The 15,607-nt window shown below is 43.5% G+C and overlaps 1 protein-coding gene across 1 annotated transcript in view; it reads right to left on the bottom strand.

The window, feature by feature from the left end:
- Positions 1-224: 224 nt before the first annotated feature.
- Positions 225-15,607, bottom strand: part of LOC129862572 (C-Maf-inducing protein-like) — a 42,280-nt gene continuing 26,897 nt past the window's right edge. Inside the window, exons 2-21 of the mRNA XM_055934351.1 lie at positions 14,682-14,807; positions 14,539-14,589; positions 14,176-14,337; positions 13,947-13,988; positions 12,290-12,352; positions 9,923-10,003; positions 9,658-9,761; positions 9,384-9,488; positions 8,555-8,932; positions 8,025-8,090; positions 7,374-7,400; positions 7,217-7,265; positions 7,008-7,115; positions 6,803-6,919; positions 6,561-6,701; positions 6,168-6,215; positions 5,800-5,946; positions 5,586-5,691; positions 5,347-5,417; positions 225-5,256 (exon numbers count right to left, since the gene is read on the bottom strand). Of these exons, the coding sequence (XP_055790326.1) occupies positions 5,203-5,256; positions 5,347-5,417; positions 5,586-5,691; positions 5,800-5,946; positions 6,168-6,215; positions 6,561-6,701; positions 6,803-6,919; positions 7,008-7,115; positions 7,217-7,265; positions 7,374-7,400; positions 8,025-8,090; positions 8,555-8,932; positions 9,384-9,488; positions 9,658-9,761; positions 9,923-10,003; positions 12,290-12,352; positions 13,947-13,988; positions 14,176-14,337; positions 14,539-14,589; positions 14,682-14,807 (2,046 nt within the window). The 3' untranslated portion in view covers positions 225-5,202. The remainder of the gene's footprint in view (positions 5,257-5,346; positions 5,418-5,585; positions 5,692-5,799; positions 5,947-6,167; positions 6,216-6,560; positions 6,702-6,802; positions 6,920-7,007; positions 7,116-7,216; positions 7,266-7,373; positions 7,401-8,024; positions 8,091-8,554; positions 8,933-9,383; positions 9,489-9,657; positions 9,762-9,922; positions 10,004-12,289; positions 12,353-13,946; positions 13,989-14,175; positions 14,338-14,538; positions 14,590-14,681; positions 14,808-15,607) is intronic.

Genomic DNA, 15,607 nt, shown 5'->3' with positions numbered 1-15,607 from the left:
ATTTGCAGGTTGAATTGTTGCGTGGAGCACCTTTATTTTCCAACATTTTAATTATGTTTCTTTGATAATTCTTTGTTTATATTTTTGTTTAGGGTTCCTCTGCGTCATTTTGTCAAAACATGACCTCTGCTGACTATCTTTGCTTCATTTTATGTGGTTTAACTATGGGATGTGACATCCCAGTGAAATTTAGTGATCCTATAAATAACTATGCAGCACTCACATTTGAAACATATTCAGTTTATTTTGATTGAAATGATTTCACATCATAGTTCTTAATTTCCTGTAGAAGGTCTTGTATTTATATTACAACAGCCACAGAGCAGCAGTAACCCAGCTGTAAAAGGTATTGTATTTATATTACAACAGCCACAGAGCAGCAGTAACCCAGCTGTAGAAGCAGATAACACAGACAAGAGAAAATGAGGGCAATTTTTGATCTGCAAAAATTACAGGAATCATGGGAAATCTAGTTTATGTCCATGACTGCGCCAGCATGGGGGGCCACAGCAGCAGGCACCCCGCTGTCAACCACATTAAGACTTAAGCCGAAGTCACAATTCAAATGAAAAATCTTTACAAATTCAGAAAAATTAGAACAGGTTGTAATATCACCTCTGGATAGAGAGGAATGAGAAGAGAGGGAATTAGGGAGGAGAGGAGACATAAACCCAAGCAAAGCACAGTGAGCTCCATAGGATAGCAATATAACAAATTCATATTTTATTTTATAACAATCACATAATTTCCTCTACAGTAATAAAACCCTCCACCTTCCCACCTCTAGGTCTCCATCTTTAACTATACATTTGAAATGTTAAAAACTAGAGGAGCATCAGGGCTACAAAAAAAAAAAAACTGTTCCCACTGCACCCCCCCACCCCACCCACTATTACCACATCAATAGAAATGGTCCAAGAGCAGATTCTGTCAACGGTTACAAAAAAAAAGAAAATCCACATATTGAATCTCTCCACTTATCACACAGTATCTCACCAGTGTACAAACAGTACAGTAACCAGTAAACTCACTGGCATACATACATACTATGTTCATATCATTATACACAGTATTTTGTGCACAAGCTAATGTATTCCAGCAATACAAAAGGTCTGTAATCACACAAAGGTGATTCAATCGCTGGTCTATGACATGTACTGCTCATCATTGCGCTTCGATCAGAACATCGTGGTAACCCATGGACAAAGGGGGTAGGGCGACTGCAGAGCTAGTGATCTGACCCTTTTCATATTCAAAATCGTAAAAATAAAGTAAAAATAAAAAACATCAGCTGATGTACCAGTCACAAGTCAGGACACATTCAAGGGTTTTTCTATACAATTTTCTACATTGTACATTGTAGACATCCAAACTATGAAATAACAGATTTGGAATCATGTAGTAAAAAAAGAAAGTGTTAAACTAATCAAAATATATTTTAGATTCTTCAAAGTAGCCACCCTTGATGACAGCTTCGCACACACTTTGCATTCTCTCAACCAGCTTCATTTTAATTTACCTTTATTTAACCAGGCAAGTCAGTTAAGAACAAATTCTTATTTACAATGCCGGCCTAGGAACAATTTAACTGCCTTGTTCAGGGGCAGAACGACACATTTTTACCTTGTCAGCTCGGGGACTCGATCTAGCAACCTTTCGGTTACTGGCACAATGTTCTAACTACTATGCCACCTGCTGCCCCATGAGGTAGTCACCTGGAATGCATTTCAATTAACAGGTGTGCCTTATTAAAAGTTAATTTGTGGAATTTCTTTCCTTAATGCATTTGAGCCAATCAGTTGTGTTGTGACAAGGTAGAGGTGGTATACAGAAGAGCCCTATTTGGTAAAAGACCAAGTACATATCATGGTAACAACGGCTCAAATAAGCAAAGACAAACAGTCAGTCAATCCGGAAATTGCAGCCCAAATAAATGCTTGACAGAGTTCAAGTAACAGACACATCTGTTCAGAGGAGATTGCGCAAACCAGGCCTTCATGTTTGAATTGCTGCAAAGAAACCACTACTGAAGGGCACTAATAATAATAAGAGACTTGCTTGGGCCATGAAACACGACAATGGACATTAGACCGGTGGAAATCTGTCCTTTGGTCTGACGAGTCCACATTTGAGAATTTTGGTTCCAACCGCCGTGTCTTTGTGAGCTGGCAGAGTAGGTGAACGGATGATCTCCGCATGTGTGGTTGCCACCGTAAAGCATGGAGGTGGTGGTGTGATGGTGCTTTGCTGGTGACATCGTCAGTGATTTATTTAGAATTCTGGGCACATTTAACCAGCATGGCTACCACAGCATTCTGCAGCGATATGCCATCCAATCTGGTTTGCCCTTAGTGGGACTATCATTTGTATTTCAACAGGACAATGACCCAAAACACACCTCCAGGCTGTGTAAGGGATATTTGACAAAGGTGTGATGAGTGCTGCATCAGATGACCTTCACAATCACCCGACCTCAACCCAATTGAGATGGTTTGGGATGAGTTGGACCGCAGCGTGAAGGATAAGCAGCCAACAAGTGCTCAGAATATGTGGGGACTCCTTCAAAACTGTTGGAAAAGCCTTCCTCATGAAGCTGGTAGAGAGAATGACAAGAGTCTCCAATGCTGTCATCAAGGCAAAGGGTGGCTACTTTGAAGAATCTAAAAAATATGTTGATTTGTTTAACACTTTTTGGGTTACTACATGATTCCATATGTGTTATTTCATAGTTTATGTCTTCCCTATTATTCTAAAATGTAGAAAATAGTACAAATAAAGTAGGTGTCCACATTTTTGACTGGTACTGTACATACAAAACAGGTGACAAACACTTGATTAAAGTGATCAAATCAAACAAATAGTTGAAACAAATACAAATCAGCCATAACAATTACCATGAAAACATAATGGAAGTTAGATTACAGTGCACTTTGTGTGAAAATAAAAGTAATGACCACACACACACACATCCTGAAGATGAAGGCAACAGCCTCCCTAACAGGGAGACTAAGAGAAACACAGAGCGGAGGGGAACAGAGGGGGACAGAAAATTATATACACTTGTATTTACATTATACAGGATGTGACAGCATGAGGTCCTAAGCCTGGTGGCCATATACAACGACATTTAGTGCACCGAACCGTCATGTCACTCAAAATAAACATAGCATTGAAATCTTATTGGACGGTGTCCAACTGTGTTCTGTAAGTTCTGCCAGAACTGAACGGAAAGAATTCTGGAGAAAACAAAAGCGGAGGGAACCAGAGTCGGGCATACAGAATAACGCTCTGATTGTGTACGAGACGCCCTGAAAGGGCACAAAGAGGGAACAGATTGATCAAAACCACCTAAAGCAGAAGAGACAACTCTTCTGCAGTTTGTGTGGGCCAAGTTACCACATACCTGAATGCTGTAATATCACATTCCTTGGTAATAATATAGGAAATCTATTCAAAACTGGTGGTATACCCATGCAAACAGAAAGTGTTCTCATGATTCCAAATGAATATCGAGGAATGTAACATTTTAACCCAGCTACATGTACTACTTAATGGGTGAGCATACTCCAACAGTGCCATCTCTCCATGCTTGATGGGGAAAGGGACAGAGGGATGCCTAGTCAGAGTAGAGAGAAACGTGGTTCTGTGAACAAATGATTAGCACGTTGGAGTCCACGTTATTCTATGCAACTGTATCAGACAGTACTGATGCATGATACAGTATATTTGTGTTTTGAAGTACAGTATGGCAACAACAAAAAAATCGAATTAAACAGAAATTAACTTGTTTGGCTTTCCACTCTGGTACTGTCCGACCAACCACAATTCAGAAAAGGCCTTATTCTAGACTCTGGGCAGGTAATGTGCTGCTTTTTAACAGGGTCATCTATACACCATGCTGTTGCATCTACAGAGTCTGTTCACTCCTGACATATGACAAAATACTCCTAAGGATGACCATGGCCTGTATATCTACAGCCAATATCAAAATGTATCCCATATTTATCTTGAGAAAAACGTGTACCATCATGCCAAAAAGTCTACATTGAGAGGTTGATGCAAGGTGCACATAGGGCTTCAGTTTAGGCCTCAGCATGGATTATGGATAAGAATGTTAGGCAACATCTTGGTTGATTGTGTGACGAAAGTCAACTGCAGTATGCCTGGAAAGTGTCTTAACATATGAGAAAATAATGGGAGGCAGAAAGAGGGATATGAAGTTGAGAAATCATAAATACAAGGCAGTCCCAGACCACCTACTACACAATTATTCTATTAAATATGGGAGTTATGTACATTGAAAACACAAATTAAAAGGAAACATTTCTTCCTTTTAATGGTGTTGCAACCACAGAGCAGAGCTCCTGAAATGTCTGCTTAAATGTCACACACAATATATGAAAGCAGAGATGTCTGGAAAAATATGTTCATTCAAGTTGATAAAAATTGATTGAGTGTCATACGAGGAATTAGGCACAGTCTTGCAATTTTTATTTTGTTTGAGGTAGCACCTCATTCCCAATAAAGGACTGGAAAGGCCAGAATCTGAACCTGAAAGAACCCAAACAAAAAAAACAAGACCAAAATGACAATTGGACACATTTTTAGAGCTACATTTGGATTGAACTCGAGGCAATATCAAAAGTGTACTGGAATGTTACCTGGTTATCTAACCTTGATCCGCCAAGGATAGAAGAGCTCCCAGTAAATGGAGGGAAGAGAGTGCATTTAAACATAAAGGTCCTCAGAGAGTGGGAGAGAGGGAAGGGAGAAAGATCCATTTGTTTACTTGGTGTTCTGTGTACATTTGACACAACACTGAAGAAATCTTTGAGGAGTCTATTGAGGGCAAATAGGATGTGGACAGGAATTGAGTGAGAAACCACGCACGAGAGAGAAAGATAAGGTCCCTTGTGTCACAAGCAAGTGGGTCCTTGCTTTTTGATGATGTCGCTAAAAAGGAGGTCCTTGTATTTTGATGATGTCACTCCAGAAAGATAGTAATTCTCGTTTGACATGATGTTACTAGAGAGGTCCAGGCGTTCTGATGTCGTCTCCAGATAAAAGGGTCCTCGTCTACAGATGGGAGAGGATCCTCTTGTTGTTGATGTAAGAGAGACTATGTGTTCTGTTGATATCAGGTAATCCTCATGTTTGGATGGTGTGGGAGTTGATGTTCTAGTCATGTCACACAGGATGTGCTCACCAGGCCTCGGTGTAGCGGACGTCCACCTCCGTCAGATTGGGGAGTTTGGCCTGACAGGAAGACAGAGGAGAAAAGATAAGATACCACAAACTATAATTCGGTGTTCTTGTCAACAGAGAGGGTGTCACAGTTCATCTTACCTTTAAGTCCTCGTATGTGTCTGCTGTGAGCTTTGTGCTGTTCATGTTCAAACTGCACAGGCTCTTCATGGCTGGAAGAGACACGCATAAACATGTCACCTTAACCTACATGAACATATATAGATCTAGGAGACTGTGTGGAAAGCCTGTTCTATACTGAATGTATGAGGTTGTGGGGCAGGTGTGAAGTATACCATATGTGAGTAGCATATAGTCAAATGATTGAGATGAGCTCTTACAACTGAGGGAAAGCAGGCCGGCGTCGGTCACGGGTGTCTCACAAAGATTCAACACCTGCAGACACGCCAAGTGTTCGGACAGTAACCGCAGTCCTGCATCTCCAAACTGAAGGAAAGACAAACAAGGAAAGAGGATTTGTCATTCAAAGTCATACAGAGTATTACTCATCAAATTCAAATAAAAACTAAAAATGTGACGTGTGTGTGTTCTGACCTGGGTGGACCAAAGGTTTAGCTGTTTGAGAGAGGGCAATTTGATGAGCTGTTCAGCACATGCACTGGTGACGTTGGTGAAGGCAAGACTCAGGTTCTCCAGGTTCCCAAAGGAGCCAGAGCTCAGTAGCCTGGCAAGGTCTGCATCCTACTCAGAGATACACAGAGACATGGTCAGATACAGAGGCAGGGAGAGACATCATGTTGTTCAAATTGAATTGAGACATGGAGTCAGGTCATCTTTCTCACAAAATGTAACAGTTAAATTTGAACATTTTGTATAAAAATACATATTATCACATGTTTGGGTGAAATAAAAACAAATAACGTTTGAGGAAATGGCAGTAGTGTAATAAAAGCCAATCTCACCGTAGACTTGGAGGGCAGAGTGAGTCGGGTGGGGCCTCCTTTTCTTTGCTGAGGGAGAAAAAAATAAAAAATGGCGACTGATTACAGCAGTTCCCTATTCAGACAGCAGGTGGTGTCTATGCGCAATGTGCCAATGATGTGATAAAGGGTTCATATTTGCATGAAGTAACAATACAGAAACACTAGGTAACACGGGATAATGAATAGATAACTCTAGCAGAGTGGACAGTGTAGAGTAGTAACAGTTTTAACTGAGCAGATACTACAGTTGCCCGCTGACAGCCCAGACCGTGTGTATTTTGAGAAGACATGACAGTAGAATTGGGAATGCAGTGTGAGGTTGAGCGTGTCGTGTTCGAGCCTTTGTTTGTGCACAGTGCAGTAGTAACTCACCAGCTCTTTGAGCTCCCTCTGCCTGTCACACAACTGCTCGTACATTTGCAGGCCCACCGGAGTGCTCTCCAGGGTGGAGATGATCTGCAGCTGGGTGTCCTTGTTCTCGATGATGTTGTACTCCAGCATCAGGCACAGGATCTGAAACACACACAGGTCACCTCTGCTTCCTGTGCACTCACACCTCTAAAAACACACAGTAATAAAAACAAGTCAGCTCTGTACATAGGGCACACACACACCTCAACCATGGTCTGGTTCCCACGCAGAGCCAGGAGCATGCAGGGCCCCAGCTTGTTTTCAGCCAGGGACAGGAGAAACTTCTTAGTTTTGTAGCAGGAACCCATAAGAATGTGAACCTGGAGGAGAGAGTCAAAGGTCAAGTCCAGCCAATCAGAACAGAAGGTAGGTATGAGGGTCAGGATTATTAAGGTAACAATCACTCACCATGCTGGCAAAGAGCTCCCCATCATCATCACAAGCCACACCCCCTGGACTGTAGAGCTGGAACCAACCGTCCTTTCCCGAGCGCACACTGAGCAGACAGGAGTGGACCTGCAACAACCACACAACAATGACTACCACACACACACAAATACAACACTGAACTAAGGTGAAACAGTGATGTATGGTCAGAGCTGCACACACACACTAACCTCCTGTCTGGGGTCCTCTGCAAACCTCTGAATAACATATTTTAGCTCTCTGTTCAAAACAGACAGACAAGTTAGGCACAATCCTCATGCTTTCCTTCTGGGATGGTAACTGAAATCTAACATTTGTTAACTAAAAGTCATGGTTGTAGATACTTACTTTGTAAATTTGGCATGTGCAAGGGCCCTAAAGAGGTGGTACGAATACACATTAAAAACAAGATTAAAAACAATAATTATGATTAAATGGAGAATAAAACATGTTTAAACATGCAGTAAGATGTTGAACAGGTTGCAGCTGGATTGCATAGGAAACACATCCCGTTTTTTTGTTGGTTTGAACATATCTGAGCAACAACACACAAATACATGTCAATCTATTGGAGGTTGGGGGTGTGTGTTTTCTGTCTGACTCAATCCCTCTAGGAGTTGTGTCGGAGTGTTGTTGCCCTTTCTAATGACGCCTGAACGCTTGGATTAGGCTCTGGTGCGCAGGTGAGCAGCAGGTGAGTCTGCCGGCTGTGACAACAACATCCCTCTGTAGGTGACTGGTAATGAGGGCTCGGACTGAGGAGCCAATTACAACAGCCACTCAGGGGGGGCGCCTCATCCCCAGCAGGGCACCTCAGCAGCACACCCACGTCAACACCACTCCCAGGCCACTACACCGCGGAGACAGGCCCTCAACCAAAGTCCCAGCCCCGACCCCAAAGCCTGGAGGAGGGGTGGAGGGCTGGGGAGTGACTAGGAAAAGGTGAGGGAGCACAAGAGGTGGAAGTGGATAGGTGTAGAGCCAGGGCAGTATACTTACTCTTTGGGGAATGGGATGGGCTGCAGCAAGCTAGCCAGGGCGGGTCTCCAGTCATCGTAGTCAGACCTGAATGGTTGCAGAGAGAAAGAGAGTAAGAACAGAAAGGTGGACACAATGAGAGCAGGGGGCTGGGCACACAGGGAATCACGAGAGGTAACCTGAGTGTCGCCCTATGACACCAAACAAATCCATCAATTCAATGGGACGAGGAGAGGATCAGATTCCTGTCTGTTAAGTGTCACAGTTACAGTCATTCCCCGTTCCCACACACATAATAGAACCACTTGTGCCACTTCCCTCTTGCAAAACATCATCACACCCATGTCATCCATCCATTCAGAGACACACTAACCGACACTCCTTCCTTTTGAATGATTCTCCAGTAGGACATCAGAGGCAGCAGCTGTGTTGAGCTACTCAGCACATCCCACACAGATAGCGCCAAACATGAACCCTTGTTAACATTTAAACACACACAGTAAGGCAGACAGTAAGGCAGAGGGGATACAGTAACAGTAGTGGTAACTCACAGCATTTTGAGGATGAGTGCGAAGCAGCCAAGCACGCGGTCGGCCTGGGCAGGCAGCTGGATTGACAGGGCGTTGAGGGCGGGGCTGACCAGCAGACAGTCGATCAGGTTGGGCTCACTGTCGCCTCCCCCTGGGCCCTTCCGCCTGGCGTTGGCAGTGTTGTTGTTGCGTTCCAACTCCACCAGGATCTCACTGGAGTTGACGATGGAAGGCGGAGGAGAGAAGGGCAGTGTGGGGGGAGGGGGGAGGGACAGCAGCCCTGTGGGTGCGGGTGTCAGGGGCTCTGGGCGGAGCAGGCGGAGGGGCAGAGGGGGTTTACGCTCATTCTGTTGCTGGCAGCCGTTCCTGATCTCCTTCAGACTGGGGGAGTTGTCCCGGCTGGACAGAGAGAGAGATATTGTTGGGGAGATGGAGAGACCAATATTGTGTAATAAAAGAATGGAGTCATTGTATCACACATTACATAATCGTCTCAAGACTAACACTCATAAGTCCATAGTAAGAATACATGTCATTCTGCTGGGGTTGTAGCCAGGCCTCTGTTACAACGGCATTAGCCTCTGTATACTTAGCGGGAGCGTGTTGAGGGTCATGTATCCGAGCAATGATTCTCTGGGGTGACAATGCAACGGAAATCCAGCAAATGTTGTCCTACAGGGGCTGAGGACCCAGGGGTGATGATGTAATGATAACCAATTAGATAACTCATTACTCAAGTCAACACCTCGGTAACATTTTTAAAGGTGAGTAACCTAAGCTAACCAGGGACGTTCATTGGGCCAGAGAGTCGAGTCTGTGTGTTGGATCTACAGTACAGTAGATCACTCACCTGTTGATGAAGTCCTCGTAGCAGGAGTAGATGGCAGCCAAGCACACTGCCACCAGGTTGGGCAGGACACGGGGGTGAGGGCACTGCCCGGTGGGGCCATGCATGCTGAAACACAGCCACACACACAATTAGCACCCAATAGACTCCATGGAACAGGGAGAAAGCAGAGTAAATCATGGAGTACTATTGAAAATAACTAGGGCCAGAGCTTTTCCTGGTTGGTGGAGGAAGAAAAAAAAATCACTGTCCTAAAAACATGTTGTCACTGACTCACCTGTGAATGAATTTCTTGACAACCTCCATCCCAGCGTTGAGCTCATTTAGAGCCAAGATGTACTCCTGAGTAAAGAGACGCAGTCTGGGGCACTTCCCAAAGTCCTGGCACAGACAGAGAAAGGAGGCAGAGAAATAAACATGGGGACAGAGAGAGGACAAGAGGCAGCACAGTGGGCTTTGACACTCCAATATATAACCACAGAAGAAAATAAACAAACTGAGCGTGAACCTAGACAGGCAACAAGACGGAACGCTCAGCTCACCATGTTGTGTTTGAGGATTCTCTGGACCACAGGGGTGAACACTTCAATCACAACCATCGACCGTGGACGCTCCCGACAGTGCTGCAGAAAACAACCACACCATTCACTCCATCATCTTAACAATAATCTGAATCTATTAACTAGGCCTGGATAAACTGTACATGGGCTGTTAACTTTTTATGGCTGCAGAGGCAGTATTGAGTAGCTCTGATTAAAGGTGCCCATTTCAAACGGCCTCGTACTCAATTCTTGCTCGTACAATATGCATATTATTATTACTATTGGATAGAAAACACTCTCTAGTTTCTAAAACCGTTTGAATTATATCTGTGAGTCAAACAGAACTCATTTGGCACAAACTTCCTGACCAGGAAGTGGAAAGTCTGAAATCGAGGCTCTGTTCTTCTTCCTGCCTATAAATGGGCATGATACGTAAGAGTCTACGTGCACTTCATAGACCTTCCCCTGGATGTCAAGAGGCTGTGAGAGAAGAAATTTTGTGTTTATCTTGGTCTGAAGTGGAATACAGGCTCTTTGTATGACGTGTCCCTCATTTCCGGTACTCTGGGGAGCGCGAGGTGGACAGTGGGATTGCCTTCTGTTTAGCTGCCGTTATGGACGACTACTATCTCCGGCTTTGATTTTATTTGATACATGTGACCATATCATCGTAAAGTATGTTTTTTCAATATAGTTTAATCAGATTATTGAAATTTTTTCGGGAGTTTTGCCGTGCTCCGTTCTCTGACTTTGTTGACGATGGAGAGATCCGTGCCACTTGGCTAGTGCGCGTGCTAAATCAAGAGGGAAAGTTGCCGTTCTAAATCCAAACAACGATTGTTCTGGACAAAGGACACCGTGTCCAACATTCTGATGAAAGATCAGCAAGAGTAAGAAACATTTTATGATGCTATTTCATATATCTGTCGTACATGTGAACTAGTCGTGGGCGGCCAACGTTTGGGTACTCTAGCTATACCGAAGCTGCATATCGTAATGAAGTTATTTTTTGAATTCTAACACTGCGATTTCATTAAGAACTAATGGATCTATCATTTCCTATACACCATGAATTTTTTAGTTATGTTTATGAATAGCTATTTGGTCAGAATATGTGTGTCAGAAAAAGTGTCAGGAAAAATCCGGACGTAGTGGGAAAAAGTAGCTAAGTTAGCACAATGTGTAACCATTGATTTCAGCTCTAAATATGCACATTTTCGAACAAAACATAAGTGTATGTATAACCTGATGTTATAGGACTGTCATCTGAGGAAGAAAATCAAGGTTAGTCAAAAATTATATATCTTTTGCTTGTTTGTTACGATCGGTTACTTTTGCTACTGGGAAATTGCTTGTGATTTTGGCTATTGTGGTAAGCTAATATAACGTTATATTGTGTTTTCGCTGTAAAACACTTGATAAATCGGAAATATTGTCTGGAATCACAAGATGCCTGTCTTTCAATTGCTGTACACTATGTATTTTTCAGAAATGTTTTATGATGAGTATTTAGTTAATTGGCGTTGGTGTCTGTAATTATTCTGTCTGCTTTCGGTGCAATTTCTGATTGTAGCTGCAATGTAAACTATGATTTATACCTGAAATATGCACATTTTTCGAACAAAACATAGATTTATTGAATAACATGTTATAAGACTGTCATCTGATGAAGTTGTTTGTTGGTTAGTTCTTGGTTAGTTAGGTTGGCTTTGTGCATGCTAACTGTGACGTGAAAAATGTCTGTCCTTTTTTGTATTTGGTGGTGAGCTAACATAAATATACGTGGTGTTTTCGCTGTAAAACATTTTTTAAAAATCGGACATGTTGGCTGGATTCACAAGATGTGTACCTTTCATATGCTGTATTGGACTTGTTAATGTGTGAAAGTTAAATATTTAAAAAAATATATATTTTGAATTTCGCGCCCTGCACTTGAGCTGGCTGTTGTCATAAGTGTACCGACGTCGGGCTTGCAGCCATAAGAAGTTAATGATAGCCATGGTGGTAAAGTGGTTCCATCTTCCGATCTAACAATGGCCCTAGTGTGAGGGACGTCACTGTGCTTGCTTAACAGTACAGCTTCCTTCTCTTACCGGACCTTGATCTGTCCTTTGTCCGCGCAAACACACGTGACCACCCTCTAGACAATGCCTTAACCAGCTACGCCACTGAAAACACGTGACCACCCTCTAGACAAAGCCTTAACCAGCTACGCCACTGAAAAGCTAACTATTGGATGGCGCAGGTGGAGGCATTTCAAGCTGAGTAGTGAGGTTACCAATCCAACTCCGTTACACAAGCACTAAGGGCCAAGGCAGTTATGGGATTTGGATTTTGATAACAGGTTGAAGTGGAGCCCATCTTTACCTTGCAGAAGAACTCACACAGGTCCGGTGGAGGGTGGTTCTTTTCCAGGAGAGGAGCGATGGCCTAGGGACACAGAGATACCAGAGACAGGACTGATGAATATAACTTCACAATTTCCCCAGCCATGTGATCTTCTATTTACGATGAAAATGTGCATGAGGTCTGATAAACAGGCTCAGAGACAGTTTCTACCAAATCAAAGTTTATTGGTCGCGTACACAGATCTGTAGACGTTATAGCAGGTGCAGCGAAATACTTGTGTTTCTAGCTCCAACAGCACAGTAATACCTAGCAATAAAAATGGAAAAAGAAAAAATGAAAAAAAAAAACTACTCAGAATTGTTTTTATAATAAGTTATATAGTATAAGCCATGACTAGACTAGAATACAGTATACATAAACTGGGTGAAACAGTACAAGCCGGGCCTCCTGAGTGACGCAGTGGTCTAAGGCACTACAGACCCGGGTTCAATCCAAGGCTGTGTCGCAGCCGGCCACGACCGGGAGACCTATGAGGCAGCGCACAATTGGCCCTGCGTCGTCTGGGTTAGGGGAGGGTTTGGCTGGCAGGGATGTCCTCGTCCCATCGCGCTCTAGCGACTCCTTGTGGCTGGCCTGGATGCATGCACGCTGACTTCGGTCGCCAACTGTACAGTGTTTGCGCCAACACATTTGGTGCAGATGGCTTCCGGGTTAAGCGAGCAGTGTGTGAAGAACCAGTGCGTTTTGGCGGGGTCGCGTTTCAGAGGATGCATGACTATCTACCTTCGGCTCTCCTGAGTCCGGGAGATGCAGCGATGGGACAAGACTACCAATTGGATTTCACGAAATTGGGGATAAAAAGGGACAAAAGTACAAAAAAGGAACTAAAGTACTACAAGCTATCTGACTGGTGAACACGATAACTGAACCGACCAGCTGCTTTGATTCTCCGTACCTAATCGCACATGCATTCTTTCACGCACGCACCCTCACAGACATGCACACATCCACGCTACACACACTACAACTGCTGCTACCAGACTCATATTATTATTGCTAAATACCACACAATTTAAACATTTGCCCCCAATCCCCCTTCCCCAAAACATGTGTAAATATTGGACTATAAATTGTGCCCATCTGTATTGTACTTATGCTAAAATGTTTATTTTATTCTACTGAGCCATTTACTTCATGTTCGTATTATTATCTTTTCTTATTGTTATTGTTGCATTATCGAGAAGGAAGCTGCAAGCTGCTGATAAAACTTGAAAAACTCGCCAGCAACCAGCCATGGGTGAATAAAGAGTGCTAGCCTAATCTCGGTTAAGCCAGAACTAAAATCATGCATAATTTGGTCAGATGCTCAACCATTTATGTTTACATAATATGTCCACGAGAGCTTAAGCCTAGCCTGTAATTCCCAAGAGTTACTGCAGGAGTCACCCTAAAAATACACAGGTGTACCTATAATTCTCTCATCATCTTAGCTCGTAATTCGCCCCAAGGCAGGTAAATGAGGTGAGCAACTGCTCCCATGTAAAAAGTGTCCATTAAACTGTACCTCGAAAGCTGCAACATCCCATATCTAGTGACCAGGACCCATGGGGTTATGCACACAAACACATCCAGATGAATCACCCATCACACTATAACAGCAACTTTAAAAACTCACCACTATGATGTTCTCATGGTCCTGAGTGCTGAGGTTGGTGTTCTGAGGAGGAAGAGGGGACAACAGAATTAAGACTGTCTGAGCTCTCTGTTGCTGATCATACCAAACAAATGTAAGAGACACTCCCAAACAACTTTGATTCTGCCAAACATCAGACATCTGTGGGTTTTGAGCTGACCTCCCAGTAGCAGGTGTGTGTAGTTTGGGGTGTGTGTGTGTGTGTGCCTACATCGGCCAGCAGGGTGGAGATGATTTGCAGCGGGGCCTGGTGGATGGACTCATCCTGCAGGGGAGAGGTCAGGGCCATGTCCACCAGCAATCTGATCTCCTTCAGAACCACCTCCCAGCGACTTGGGTTGTTCAGAACCTTACGGTACTTATAGATCTTTTTCTGGTTGGAAATAAAGTGGCACACACATACTCACATACAGATACAGTTTTATGTGCTTATCAAACCAACGCAAAAATGCATGAAGGAAATGTATGCAGCGTTCTGTGTAGCCTACAGATAAAATCTCTGCCCAAAGTGCTGTGAATCTTGTTGAACCCCCGTGAACACAAACCAATGAATACTTCAACTTAGTAATCCTACCTTCCACTGTAGAGAATTAAACCACTGGTCCCGCAGATAGCTGTTGGCTGCCTGTTATGGCACACAGTCAGTCAAGTAAAATATACATGAATATCACATACACACACACACGTGACATGAAGAGGGAGGGAGACAGAACATACCTGCAGGAGGACGGTGCCCCCGGGGAAGCTGAGCTGCACACAGTATTTGGGGGCGTTATCCCAGGAGAGCAGCTGCAGGTCCTCTATGGTGCTGTAGGACAGGGCAGCCTCCATGTACCCCGTGGGCTAGAGACCAGTAGAGAGGAGAGAAATAATGTCAACCACTCATTCATATAGGCTACACACTTGTGAAGACGAATACAAGACCAACACAGGCAAGCAGTGATTACAAACAATTGCTCATTGGTAAGTCACAATGATCACTGTACTGACAACTTGTACAAAGCAGTATTCAAACACCCAACAGAGATGTCCTTATGTGAAAATACAGGACTATGTGAAAAGGCCTACTGCATTTGGGTCATGCATTGAGACATCCTATGTTTGCTCTAATATCACATTTGAACCGGCTGCTAGTTTTTCCATCACTGACCCCAATAGGTAGTCAAGCAGACTTTGTTATGACATAAATCATTAAATATTTGGGAATTGATACTAGTAAAGGAAAGTAAAGGGAAAAAAATAAGAACAAACGAAAGAACGAGAAGGGTAAAGTGAGAGGAGAGAAAAAAAAACAATACATTTTTCAGCTGCACGACTGACACTTGCATTTCTGGTCACATGGCCTGAAATGTCAACAGGCTGTTCTGCGTCCCCATCCCTCTGTTCCGTTATTAGTGACACCCTCCCTCCAGTCAAATCAACAAGCTGTTCCTTTTACCTCTGATGCCCTCCCTCTGCACTAGCACACCGGAGCCATTTCTTCGTGACGTTTTCCTTGTAAATTCAAATTAACGGAGTTCCTTAGTTTATGTCGCCCTCATTGAAGCTAACACGCTGTTCCTTTATTTGCATCTCTCCTGTGTAATAGAACAGATAAGCAGTTCCTCCCTGTGTCTCCCTCCCCCTGTAAAAGAACAAACAGG

Source organism: Salvelinus fontinalis, chromosome 9 (genome assembly GCF_029448725.1).
Source record: "Salvelinus fontinalis isolate EN_2023a chromosome 9, ASM2944872v1, whole genome shotgun sequence".
Taxonomy (NCBI): domain Eukaryota; kingdom Metazoa; phylum Chordata; class Actinopteri; order Salmoniformes; family Salmonidae; genus Salvelinus; species Salvelinus fontinalis.
This window is presented reverse-complemented; position numbering and strand designations above follow the sequence as displayed.